We start from the raw sequence: 13,921 nt of genomic DNA on the forward strand, positions 1-13,921 counted from the left end.
TGTGTGCTTTCTCTGTCTAAAAGAGTTAGTTTGTAGAGTTAGTAGTTATGTAGGAATTAGCAGTAGAATACAGCATGGTTTCAGCGTCTGAAAATTTAAGCTGAGATAAATGGCTTTTTGTGAAATTCGATAGAACAGTCACTTTAACCATTTATTTTTGGCGTAAGACGTCAGACATACAATAGTTTTGAACAGTAATTTCCTCCATAGCAGCAGGAAACCCCCCTCTCCTTCAAACTCCTCCCTCCGTGTGTGTTCTCCTCCCTCTGTGGCTGCAGCGGTACAAGCGAGGCTCTGCCTGTCTGTGCTGCCTGGCTGCTGGCGGCTGCTCTTTGGGCGAGTCTGCATGGGGCTCGTTCGTTTCGGTTGTGAGCTCAGCTGGAATGAAGCTGCGTGCGATTGTGGGCTTTCTGCCGGTGTTTCAAAGTGTGTTGCACCCATAATCTATTATGCAAATTTGCAATCCCCCACCGCCAGCTCCCAGCGCGATAATGCGCGAAAGCGAAAGCGTTTTCGCCAATCCATTTTACAGTATGAGAATGGTTTCCTCGCGCGTTCCCCTGCAGTTTTGGCTCGGCTTTTTCTACTCTGGAGAGCACTGTCGCCTCTTAGTGGGTCGGTGGAATGGGTTGTACACGTTCGGTGGCTCCCATATTTATATAGGAGATGTAAAAGGGTTAGATCAACGTCCCACCGTCAAATTTTTTTTTTTTTTTTTTTTGACGAGTTGAGTCGTCATTGGCAGTCAACCGTTGGTTTCTGCTTGACGAGTTGACTCGCCAATGGCAGTGAACGTGTTAAGACCAGTTTTTAGAGTGGATTTATGCCTGTTGCACCAACACGGCTTACGTCTGGTCTTAACTATGCTGGTCGTAGCAATGCGCGTCCATGTGAATTGCCAGGGAATGCACCCTGATTGGATGATGTTGCAAAAAATGTGCCTCGCGACCTGCTTGGAGCGCCACTGTGCCACTACGCTCTATCAGCCACTACTGTAAAACACCCTCCCTCCTCCCACCCTCCCTCGCTCCGGGGGAAAAATGGCGGCGATTGAGCCAGACAGACAGTCTGAATGAAATTGAATGTAACGTTCCCAATTCTATGTATTAAATTCTAAAAAATTAACGGCAACATTTGGGAAGGCTAAGCCACACAACTAGTTAGTTATAATCTAACATCGTGCTTTCAAAGACGGAGAACTGGCTGTGTTACGACGATGACGGTAAGGACTCAAAAAGGTCTCCGCGGAGACAGGCAGGCGCTACGCCTCCTCCTGACCAGGCGTAAGAGTTACGCCTGGTCGTAGTGAAAAGAAGGCTTAAGCCGTCTTGGTGCAACCGGCGTAGCTGTTAGGTCGTAAAGTTACGACCAACTTAGCTTAAGACCAGTGTAAGACCAGTTGGTGCAACTGGCCCCTGTTCACTTCCGTGTCAGAATGACACGTTTTGCATCATTCTGAGACGGAACTGCAGAGCTCTCGGTGCAAGAAAACCATGAAGAGAAGGTCATGATGATACAAAGCGTGGTGAAAATCGGTCCTTTAATTAATTAAAAAAGAAATCAGAAATGTGATATCCAGTAGTTGTGGCTTCGGTGTGGTTTAAATACATTTTGATGAAGGTGGTTCACCTGGTAGAACGTGTACCATTAAGGCTCAGTTCTTCTCGCATCGCCCCGGGTTCGAATCGGACCTGTGGGCACTTGCTGCATGTCCTCCCCTCTCTCCCTCCCTGCCTGCCTGTTGCTCTCTGTATGCAGCGTAGCGGTCACATCAATATACAGGGATAAGAAGTAGGAAGATAACTAAAGACAATCACAAAGTTGCAAGTGCAATCAAATCAAATATATATACAATATGTACATGAGTGGTGAAGTGTTCTGTGGATGATAAATATGAATTTACGTTGGATTTACATGAGATTTACAGACTGAGTTAAATAGACGTTAAATAGGCAGTGGATTTACATGAATTTACAGTCGGAGTTAAATAAGAGTTTACATTGAATGTACATGAAATTTACAGGCTAAGTTAAATAGGCATTACATGTGCAGGGAATTTACATTCATTTACAGTCCCAGTTAGTCAAGTCAAGTCAAGTCAAGTTTATTTGTATAGCACATTTCATACACAGAGGCAATTCAAAGTGCTTCACATAAAATGGTTGACAGGAAAAGAAAAGAAAAGAAGAGAATAAAATGGACATTTAAAAGCATCACAACAAAACTTAAAAAAAAGAGTATAAAAAGTGCATTAAAAGTGCAGTTAAACAGGCATTAAATTAGATATGAGTTCCAGTTTTATGGGGGGGGAGTTCAGTTGAGTTTAGGAGGAGGTAGTGAGTTTGTGTGTGTGTGTGTGGGGGGGGGGGCGGGTTGTTGGTGAGGCCCTTGGCGGAAGGGGTTTCCGGGCCTTGTTGGTGAGGCTGATGGCGGTTGGGAAGAAGCTGGTCTGGTGGTGGGTGGTTCTGGTCTTGGCAGACCTCAGTCTCCTGCCGGATATATTATATATCCAGAGCTCTATTATGAGGCCATGTTTTGACAATTTGTAGACACATATAGAGGACATCGAGGGAACCAATTTTATCTCTTTTAATTGATGCACACACAAAAGAGAACGAGAGCTGGAATTGTATATTGTCACATACAATAAATCGTGGCCACAGTGCCAGGCTCCACTTTTACATTTTAGAGCCATTTCACTTTTAATTTCAGCTAACATCCCCTTTAGCCAGCAGGGGGACTTTTAGGATGAGGGAAAGCACAGAAAACACTTCAGCTCCCAGATCGCCAATAATTACAAGCATCCGATAATCAAGGTCAAAGGTCAAAAGCCTGTGATCCCAGAATGAGCGTGTCAGAGAGATGTGCACGTAAAAGAAATAAAAGATAAGGATACCAGAGTTTATTTGAACTGTTTATCTCGTTAAATATACAGTGTATATTACACACAGGTGCCTTTGGGTTTCAGAAGTGTTTATACAGCAGATTAGATATCCTCTCCCAGCATGAGCTCACAAATACAGCATGTGATGGCTTCATATAAACAGCCTGCACTTCTGCAGCAACTGTTTATATGTATGGTACTGACACATACATGACACATATATGACAACTAACAATTATTTTCATTATCAAATGACCTATCTATTATTTTTGGTGTATTTACTTCACTAGTATTATTATATGTATTTGTTGTGTTTTTTTTCTCGTGTCCAGGGAGAGAGCGGCCTGAAGGCACCCGTAGGATTTCCGGGCCCCAAAGGAAACGTGGGCAGAGGGGTGAGTGACGCACCTGTGTGTGTGTGTGTGTGTGTGTGTGTGTGTGTGTGTGTGTGTGTGTGTGTGTGTGTGTGTGTGTGCGTGCGTGCATGCATATGTATGAAAGTCATCATTGATTGTAGTGTATTTCTGCTTCATGACTGGCTCCTCTATGTCTTTGTGGTGGTGCAGGGGAATGCAGGCAGGCCAGGGGAGTCGGGACTACCTGGAGACTCAGGACCACCAGGACACCTGGTGAGTGAAACACCGTCCATAGAGTGGAGATCTGAGGACATTTTTTGGACAGCGCCAACCGCGGACAAAGCACCAAATTCCGGGGCATCTGGTCATCCTAACCTATGTCAATATTAACATGGGACTACTAGCCACTGCTAACGCTAGCTGCTAATAGATACGTTAGCTAGCTAATAGGCTACCGCAGCCTAAAGGCCAATTCACAGCAATGATTCGCATTGAATCGAAACAGTTTTAGAACGTTGCAGGGAAAAGTTGCAGTGGTCTGAACAGACCCGTCTGATCTCGACTCTAGCCGGCTGATGGCATCACCAGCAATTCAGCAAGATAATCTTTGCAAATGATGCCCACCTTTATGGTTTTTGAAGCATAAATGCATATATGTGATTGATTGATTGATTGATTGATTGATTGATTGATTGATTGATATATTTTTACATGATGTGAGGTTTGTGATATCTGTCTTCTCTCCATCCAGGGCCCCAAAGGTCCACCAGGAGTTAGAGGCAAGACTGTAAGTAATAACCTGTAAACTGATCCCTTGCACCAATGCAGAGGGATCAAGTCAAGTCGCACTCAAGTCGAGTTTTAATTGCTTGAGATTTGACTTGATGCATGAAGAGAAGACTTGAGACTTGACTTGGGTTCTGGTGACTTGAGACTTGACTCTACTTGATGATTTGAAAAGGTTTCTAAAGTCTTTTTTCGTTCAATATTTTATTTTACATTTAAAAAAAAAAATCAGAACAACACACGAAGAAATAAAACAAACAGGAACATGCTCAGACACAGGAAAAGAAGGGAAAAAAGAAAAGAAAGAAAGAAAGCGCATATATATTATATATATTATATATTACAAGATAGTGCTACCAGCCGCATAAGGTGCCTTTGTGCTTGTAAGGACTCCAAGCAGCCGAAGATGGCGAGTTCTGTCTCCGGCTGAAGGGTTATTTTCTAGGCCTTAGAGTACCAATCAAATATTTTTGCCCAGAATCCCTTTAGTGAAGGGCAGAACCAAAAGGCACGAGACAGTGTGCCCTCTGACACCTGTCACACATTGGTGAGACAGAAGGGTATAGATCTTATGCAACTTATGCTTAGAATAGTGAAGACGATGAGCGACTTTAAATTGGATCAGCTGGTGTCTACGATTAACTGAGCAGAGTTGTATCACAGACAGACTCATATCCCATAATGTCAGACAAAGTCAATGCCGAGTTCTCCCTGCCACGCTTCTCAAATCCTCTGTGTGATGGCAGTTGTCAAACAGACGTACAAATCTAGAAATGAGATGCTTGGAGAAGGTTTCTAAAGTCTTGACTCGAGATCGTATGTTTGCGTAAACGACTTAGATTGGAAGTGATACGTTTCTTTAAGATATTAAATTGATACTGGACTCTAGATGTGTTCTGACTTGACTTGCTGTTCTACATTTAGACTTGAGACTTGATATTAATGACATGGACTTGACTTGGTCTACATTTAGACTTGGGACTTGACTTGAGACTGACTTGAGAGTGTTGACTTAGGGCCCTATCTTCCGCTAATTAGCAACTCGCACAATTTCGAGGCATGCCCAAGTCATCTGCTATTCTCCGTGCCGCGCAAAACGCCACTTGCGCGCAGTGCAAACAGGATTTCTTTGGTTGACTGGAAAAACGTTTTTCAACAAATAATAGTGGATTGCCTCACTAAATAATCTGCTGTTCTGCAATTTTAGCAGCAGAATTTGATATCCTGGCATTTGTATTTTAATGGGACATCCATTCGTAACATAAAGGATTTCCCCTTCACTGTGCCGGAGCAGCGGAGAACAAGAGTGCGCGCCCACTTGTGCTGCGTTAAGAGGTGCTTTCAGCTAGGGGGGGTACGGTGGTGCAGTGGTAAGCGCTGTCGCCTCACAGCTCGAAGGTCCCCGGGTTCGATTCCCACCTGGGACGCTGTGAACGCTGAAGGAATGCCTGCCCGTCCGCATGCCCTCGAGTGCCCACCGCCCGGGTGGGGTCGTCAAAAGGGCCTTTCTGTGTGGAGTTTGCATGTTCTCCCCGTGCCTCCCGGGGGTTTCCTTCATATTAGGAACCCCCTTCACCAAAAACATGCAATATCCTGGTTGCTAATGTGGTTCCTCCTCTGGTCGTTAAGGGCGCCTGTTCAGAGGGAGGGGAACTGGTTGGAATAGCGTGAACCTCCCACGTGCTATGTCCTACCGGTGAAGCTTCCCCAGTGTCAGGTGAAAAGAAGCGGCTGGCTAACTGCCCATGTCTCGGAGGAAGCATGGAGCCAGTTTCGGCTCTCCCCAGATCGGCAGAGGGTGGAGCAGCAACCAGGATAAATAAATTAAATTAGCACTAATGGGGGGTAAAAAAATCGGGAAGAAAATATTAAATAATATTAAAAGGAGGTGCTTTCAGCTCATCTAAACGCTAAAGTCGGGCAACGGTTTGCGTGCCTAGTACACATGGTATCATAACGTGAGGATTTAGCGCAGCCACGCCTGGTTTAGCATAAGCCACACCCACAGCTGTGCAGACGCGGAAAAACCAGCGCAAAATGTGGCTGCTATCATGGCCGGCGCACAAATTGGCAGCCGCACGCAAACTGGCCGGCAAGCGCAAAAAGCAAGTAGCGCTTGTACAGTACGAACATAGGGCCCTTGGTCTCACCTCTGGCAGAATGAGATATGACATTGCACAGGATAACATGTTTCTCTGGTCTCAGGAATGCGAGCTGATCACCTACATCAGAGAGAACTGTGGTGAGTGACACAGAAAGCTGTTTCAAATTTACACCCAGATCTTTGATCAGCTGTTTAGTGAGAAGAACAAGACAGCCCAGTATTTATTCACTTCAGAATCAGAATCACTTTTATTGCCACAGTCTGCAAGTTACACACGAGGAATTTGTCTTAGTGTCTGTATGCAGCGTAGCGGTCACATCAATATACAGAGATAAGAAGTAGGAAGATAACTAAAGACAATCACAAAGTTGCAAGTGCTATCAGATCGAGTAAATACAATATGTACATGAGTACATATATATTCATTTACGTTGGATTTACATAAGATTTACAGACTGAGTTAAATAGACGTTAAATAGGCAGTGGATTTACATGAATTTACAGTCTGAGTTAAAGAAGAGTTTACATTGAATGTACATGAAATTTACAGGCTAAGTTAAATAGGCATTAATGTGCAGGGAATTTACATGAATTTACAGTCCCAGTTAGACAGGCATTAAATTAGATACAGTATGAGTTCCAGTTTTACTTACCTATTTCCCCATCAAGGGGATCAATAAAGTTGCATTATCTTACACTGAATATATGCTTAAAGCGACTGTTTACCCCCAAATCAAAAATACATATTTTCCCTCTTACCTGTAGTGGTATTTATCCATCTAGATGGTTTTGGTGTGAGTTGCCGAGTTTTAGAGATATCTGCCGTAGAGATGTCTGCCTTCTCTCCAATACAATGGAACTGGATGGCACTCGGCTTGTGGTGCTCAAACCGCAAAAAAAAACAAAAAAACATTTGAAAACCTCAACAGCAATGTCTCTTTCCAGAAACCATGACCCGGTCACTCAAGATAATCCACAGACTTTGTTGTGAGCAGTTTCAAGTAGGAACTATTGTCTTTCGACCAAACTTCACCCACTAGCTGCTAGCTAACAGCAATTTTTTTAGTAGATGGAACTGGTTAGCAGTGAATCATCTTAAAAGCACAGTGGCAGTCGAAATAACAGACACGTAGCGGTCAACCTCAGTGCTTCAAAAATCAATAATATCTTCAGAAGGAAATATGACCGAATGATCGTATAGTTTTTGTCAATTTGATACTACTTTCTACGATTTATTTCAGCCTAAAAATCCTTGTACTGTAGGTTTACATCCACTGCCTCCATGGTCAAAATGTCACCAATCTTCTCATCACACAACAAGCTGTATCAAAGATCTTGTTCATCAACAAGGCTGTGAATGCATGCTGTCAATGCCTTGGCAAACTGTGTCGATGATATCAATTAAACTCTAAACGATCTTATTTTCTCCCCTAAACAGCATGCTCCCAAGGTACGTATCTCCATGTTGTCTCTGTCGGCACGGTGCGGTAAGCATATTATGACACTCCTGGGTTTTGTTCTCGTGACTGTTAGTGAGATGGAACCAGATGTTAAGAAAGCTAGTTTTCCACTCGCTCCTGTTTACTTTCTTTGGCTCACTCACGTCAGTATGAGTGTAGAGGAAGCCTGGCAGTTACACAGCGTTCTCCCACAGTGTTTAAACGAGAGATTCATGTGGACCAAGAACTGTTGGCTATTAATCTCTGTTGTGTATTTATGTTGTGTAGCAGGAGCACAATTTTGGGAGGCTGTGTTGATAATTCACACTCTTGATTTACTGCCATTTACCAGCATAGTAAACTAGACGAGTGTAATGAAAGTCATTTAGAGCAGTAGTCCAAACGCAATAATTGTTGCAGAAATACAATGAAATGCAACAAGGCTGGGAAAAGTTGAGTTTATGTCGATTACAATGAATGACTTTACTTGTCTTAATCTGTCCACATACATTTGGCATCCCAAAATGGGGGACTGTGAACAAAAAGGGTTGATTATAGTCAGCTTTTAAAATCCTGCCAATTAAACTGACATTATAACTTTAAATCATCACAGGGTTTGGTCCAGTCAGAAGTAATGGGACCACACAGGCAAAATATCAAACAATGTGTTGTCGTACTACAGTTACTTTCAGGTTGATTTGGATAATTCCTTAACAAGATCTATAATGCTAAGTACATTTATTTATAGAGCACTTCTCAAAACAAAGGTACCAACTGATTTACAGTCGAGATAAAGGCGAGAACAGAGGAAATCATCAAATAAACACAAAAAGTGATTTTTTTAAATTTTATGTATCCAAAGCAGTTTTTCTTGTAACGCTCATTACACACTAACAGCGATGTGAATAAACAGCACAAAATTGCGGGGCGAATTTTGACCAACGTGACTATTCACAGCAACAGATATGTCTGTCGGAAGCGAATTTCTGAAAAATCGACCTTGGATCCAAAAAAGTAAAAGCCACAATATCGCTAAGTGAAACTTTGCCGTTGGTATGCAGGGTTGCATCGACTGGATATAGGTTCAGTTCAGTTCATTTCAGTTCAGTTCACTTTATTTATACAGGAAGGGATAAAAATTACATTTTGCATGTACATTTAACTGGCCTGACTCAGTTACAAACTGGTTTTCAGCAGGTTCCTCTTCTGCAGTACATTAAACAAAAAATAATCAATATACAAGAACATGTTCAATTTCACTACATACAATTTTACAGACCTAACAAAAACAATTACATTTACAAACATTCATTCATTCATCAATACAAACAGCAACAGCAAAAAATTAAAACCTAGGGGTGAGTCGGATCATGGATTACAGGTGTTTTCTAGCATCAGATATTGTTTGTAGGCTTTTTTGAAATGTGAGATGGAGGTTATTGCTCTGGTGTGGAATGGGATCTCGTTCCAAATTTTGGTGTATGTTTGGAAGAATGATCTTAGTCCATAATTATTTTTGTATGCCGGTACTGGTATGAGCGCATGTGAGATTGATCTTCGAATCAAGGTTCGAAATGTATACATGTAATTGACCTGCGAATTAATTGCACGGGGAGAAAAACGCCCTCGACCTTAAACAACTCATTTTGTATAGATATGACTATAATTTCATTATCTGAATAATACATGTATACATTTCCCATTATCGACTGATAATTTATCCAGATATATCGTGCATCCATAGTTTTGCTTTCTACCCCTCTCCTCCTCTCTACCACACTCGGTGTTACTGTCGCCCTCTGCTGGCAGGTCGCACGGCGTGCCCAGCCTATCCCACAGAGCTGGTGTTGGGCCTGGACATGTCTGAGGACGTGACGCCCGCAGCCTTCGAGAGGCAGCGCTCGGCCGTGCTGTCCCTGCTGGACGACCTCTCCATCTCCGAGAGCAACTGTCCCACCGGCGCCCGGGTGGCCGTGATCGGCTACAGCAGCTACACCAAGTACCTCATCCGCTTCCACGACTACCACCGCAAGGTAGCGCTCTTTGCATTTGTGTCTGTGGATATTTTGTCAATCTTGTTGGCTCTTCTTACGAGGTTAAAACGTTTGATTATCTCCATCCAACAGGGCTCGTGCACTATTTTACCAAATTCTTCTCTTGTGTATGCTATTCTCTAGTGTATTTTGTGCACCATTCAATTGTGATGAATTCGGTCTATGATAGGGATGGGCATCGAATTTCGAATTTTCGAATAATCGTTGTTATTATCAAGGTCGACTTTTATTATTGAAATTCGAAATTCGTTTTTTGAAAGAAAAAAAAATATATATATATATATATATATATATTTTTTTTTTAGTGAAATGTTGCATTGTCTCCCCTGATTCTAAGAATAGTCGAATCGCTTGGTTTGAGCAAGTAAAACAATTTTTATAAGCAACCTCTCCCTCTTCATGGGATTTCATCCGCCATTCATTTTTCCATAAACCTTGCTTAAAATGCTTATAAAAATTGTTTTACTTGCTCAAACCAAGCGATTCGACTATACTTAGAATCAGGGGAGACAATGCAACATTTCACTGACAAAAAAAAAAAAAAAAGATTTTTTAATTTTTTTTACATTTTATTTTTATTTTCGAATTTCGATTAAAAGTCGACTTTGGCCAGCGAATTTCGAATAGTGTTTTTGCTAGAAATGCCCATCCCTAGTCTATGATTGCGGTTGATCTTTCTTCTTTATAAAGTCTAAGTAAATGATGTCTATATTTTATATAACGTGCGTGTGTCTTGGTTAGGGATGCACGATATAACGGCAATCATAATCGGTATCGGCCGATGTTAGTCATTTTTTAACATATCGGTCATATCGGTATTGGTCAGATGTTGCAATGTTAATATCGGTTATCATTATCAGCCAAATTCTTCACATTGATATGAAATAATGCAGTAAATCGATGATTTATGGGCTTTTCCAAAGGCTTTGCAAATAAAGAAATGCATAACTTTTTCAAATTCAGTGTTAACATGTGTTTTTCAGTATGTACAAAATGTGATGATCATAAAAATGTGGTTTTATACAGATCATATCGACATCGGTAAATATCGGTTATCGGCCATAACAGCAATGTTAATATCGGTTATCGGCATCGGCCAAAATTTTCATATCGGTGCATCCCTAGTCTTGGTTTGTTGATTTGTTTTGTATTGCTTGGGATTGCAGCTGTCTGTAGCACTTTTTGCCCAAGACAAATTTCCCCTCGGGGGACGATAAAGTTGATATTATCTTATCATCTTATCTATCTTAAGAACCAGCTCATCGAAGCCGTCAAGAACATCGCCCTGGAGCACAACGCGAAGGGGCGCCACCTGGGGGCGGCCATGCGCTACGTTGCGCAGAACCTCTTCAAGCGCGTGCGTCAGGGCTTGAGGATGAGGAAGGTGGCGGTCTTCCTCTCGGCCGGCCCGACCCAGGACCCCGCGGACATCGTGACCGCCGTGATGGAGTACCGCGCCCTGAACATCGTCCCAGGCGTCGTCTCTCTGCGGAGCGCTCCCGCTGTGCAGCAAGCCTTCGAGGTAGGCAATAATAATAATATAATATAATATAATAATATACTCAAAACCATGAATCCAGTCATTCCAAAAGTCTGAGCCATGGAGGTACTGCAGGTGGGCCGCAAAGGGCTATATACAGTATGTGTGTGTATGTGTGTGTATATATAAATATATATATATATATTGTGGGTGGAGGTGTTTAGTCATCAGGTGTACATGTGGGTGGAGGTGTTTAGTCATCAGGTGTACATGTGGGTGGAGGTGTTTAGTCATCAGGTGTACATGTGGGTGGAGGTGTTTAGGGAGTGATCCGAAACTGTTCAGAATCAGAATCACTTTTATTGCCACAGTATGCAAGTTACATACGAGGAATGTGTCTTAGTGTCTGTATGCAGCGTAGCGGTTACATCAATATACAGAGATAAGAAGTAGGAAGATAACTAAAGACAATCACAAAGTTGCAAGTGCAATCAAATCAAATCAAATAAATATATACAATATGTTCATGAGTGGTGAAGTGTTCTGTGGATGATAAATATGAATTTACGTTGGATTTACATGAGATTTACAGACTGACTTAAATAGACGTTAAATAGGCAGTGGATTTACATGAATTTACAGTCAGTTAGATAAGAGTTTACATTGAATGTACATGAAATTTCCAGGCTAAGTTAAATAGGCATTAATGTGCAGGGAATTTACATCAATTTACCAGTCCCAGTTAGACAATCATTAAATTAGATACAGTATGAGTTCCAGTTTTATGGGGGGGGGTTCAGTTGAGTTTAGGAGGAGGTAGTGTCAGTGTGTGTGTGTGTGTGTGTGTGTGTGTGTGTGTGGGGGGGGGGGGGGGGGGGGTTGTTGGTGAGGCCCTTGGCGGAAGGGGTTTCCGGGCCTTGTTGGTGAGGCTGATGGCGGTTGGGAAGAAGCTGGTCTTGTGGCGGCTGGTTCTGGTGTTGGCAGACCTCAGACTCTCTTGCTTCTGTTGAAACGCTCAGAAACTTTCTGGTGAATAGCAGCATGATGAATCAGTCCTGTGTGATTCCAGTAAAGACTAACAAACCTCTCAGGTCTGATTACAGTCTGACAAACAGATGGCCGAGGCAGAGCCAGGAGGTTATTGCTAATGCTTCCACAGAACAAGAGTCAGACTTGGGTGTGGTCTCTGCTCGTTAGGTGCAAACATGTGCCAAAGAAACAGTGTCCACACCAAACATCTGACCAGCTCCTTTCTCAGCTTCTAAACAGGGGGTTACTTTTTAAAAGTATTCCACTACAGATTACTGAATACAGGCCCTAAAATGTCATTTATGATGCATTCCATTAGATTACTCTCAAGTTAAGTAACGTATTCTAAAAATACTTTTGATTACTTTTGGAATACTTCAAAATCGTATCGCTGAGCCCATTTGGTCTGGGTCACTCTGGAATGTACGCAAACGCGAGGGCGATGTGGTCACGACGCGCACTGATGTCATCACTGATGTCATGTTGCCACCTTCTTCAGCATGTCTGTCAGTCAAATGTTCTTGTGGTGTGTGTTGCAAATTGCACATTTTTTTAAATCTGTTTATGAGAAATGCCTGCCTCGTATGAATTTTAGAGCAAATAAAGCAAAAAAAAAAAAAAAAAAGTAATCCCTTAAAGTAATGTATGTTTAAAGACTGTATTCAGAACACCAAATTAACCGTAATGGAATACAGTTACCGGTACTCATATTTTCTATTTTAAAAACTGTATTTTAAATACATGTACAAATACATGGGCTCAGTAGCTCAGTGGTTGGCACTGTCGCCTCACAGCAAGAACATCGTGGGTTTGAATCTCCACCCCGGCCCTTTCTGTGTGGAGTTTGCACGTTCTCCCCGTGTTTGCGTGGGTTTCCTCCCACAGTCCAAAGACTTGCTGTGTTTGTGTAGTGTCCTAATGTAATCTAGTACAAAAACTCCCCCCCCAAATCCTGGCATTCTCCTATGTCACGTGTTTCACACAAATATCATATATACAGAAGACTATATATATAGCACTCCAACTTACTTCCTTGACAGCTAGATCCACATTTCTCTTCTCGCCAATTCTCAATGGCTTCCTTGTTTTGCTCAGGAGTACAAAAAAACTTTAATTGGCGATTTTTTACATTAAGTCTGCGCAGCCCCACCACACAACAGCTTTTAGCTATGTTTAATTCAAGGAAAATGACGCTGGTGTATATGGAAGTGAATGGAGAGCTTTCCCCCGTGATGGGCGTGGCCTATTTCATGCAGTGTCTCTATGTAACCTATGGTGTGTGTGTGTATATATATGATGTTGTGTATGATGATGCTACGTAAAGCCCTTTGAGACATGTTTGTGATAAGGGGCTATCAAGTGAACTGAATGAGCTACTGAGCTGTATAATGCTATCTGCTGTTTGCTCTCAGGCTGACGACACGGGGAACTCCATCTACTCCGTGCTGGGGAGGTCACAGGACCTGGCTGCTGAGCTGAGGAAGGTCAAGCACTGTGCCATCTGCTATGGTAAACAGCCAGGCTCATAGGCTCTCATTTGACTTGGAAGTTGGAGACGAGGACTTGGACTTATTTTGGAAAATAAAATAAATACATAAATAAATAATAATAATCTTAAACATAAGCATAACCATAATGAAAATAAAATAATAGTCCCTAATAATTTGGCATACGATATTAATTGCTATATTAATACTGTGACATTCAATTTTGTGCAAGGGCAGGCACGTGTGTTCCACCCAGGCCCGGCTCCAGACCCAAGTTACAGAGGGGGCCTGCCCCTAGCTTG

The 13,921-nt window shown here is 42.3% G+C and overlaps 1 protein-coding gene across 1 annotated transcript in view; it reads left to right on the forward strand.

The window, feature by feature from the left end:
- Nucleotides 1-13,921, forward strand: part of col6a4a (collagen, type VI, alpha 4a) — a 136,249-nt gene that overhangs the window by 103,203 nt on the left and 19,125 nt on the right. Inside the window, exons 30-37 of the mRNA XM_083662796.1 lie at nt 3,217-3,279; nt 3,451-3,513; nt 3,992-4,027; nt 6,232-6,268; nt 7,569-7,580; nt 9,379-9,602; nt 10,876-11,145; nt 13,545-13,641. Coding sequence (XP_083518922.1) covers nt 3,217-3,279; nt 3,451-3,513; nt 3,992-4,027; nt 6,232-6,268; nt 7,569-7,580; nt 9,379-9,602; nt 10,876-11,145; nt 13,545-13,641 — 802 coding nt within the window. The remainder of the gene's footprint in view (nt 1-3,216; nt 3,280-3,450; nt 3,514-3,991; nt 4,028-6,231; nt 6,269-7,568; nt 7,581-9,378; nt 9,603-10,875; nt 11,146-13,544; nt 13,642-13,921) is intronic.

This window comes from Poromitra crassiceps (genome assembly GCF_964638095.1).
Source record: "Poromitra crassiceps genome assembly, chromosome: 29".
Lineage (NCBI taxonomy): Eukaryota > Metazoa > Chordata > Actinopteri > Beryciformes > Melamphaidae > Poromitra > Poromitra crassiceps.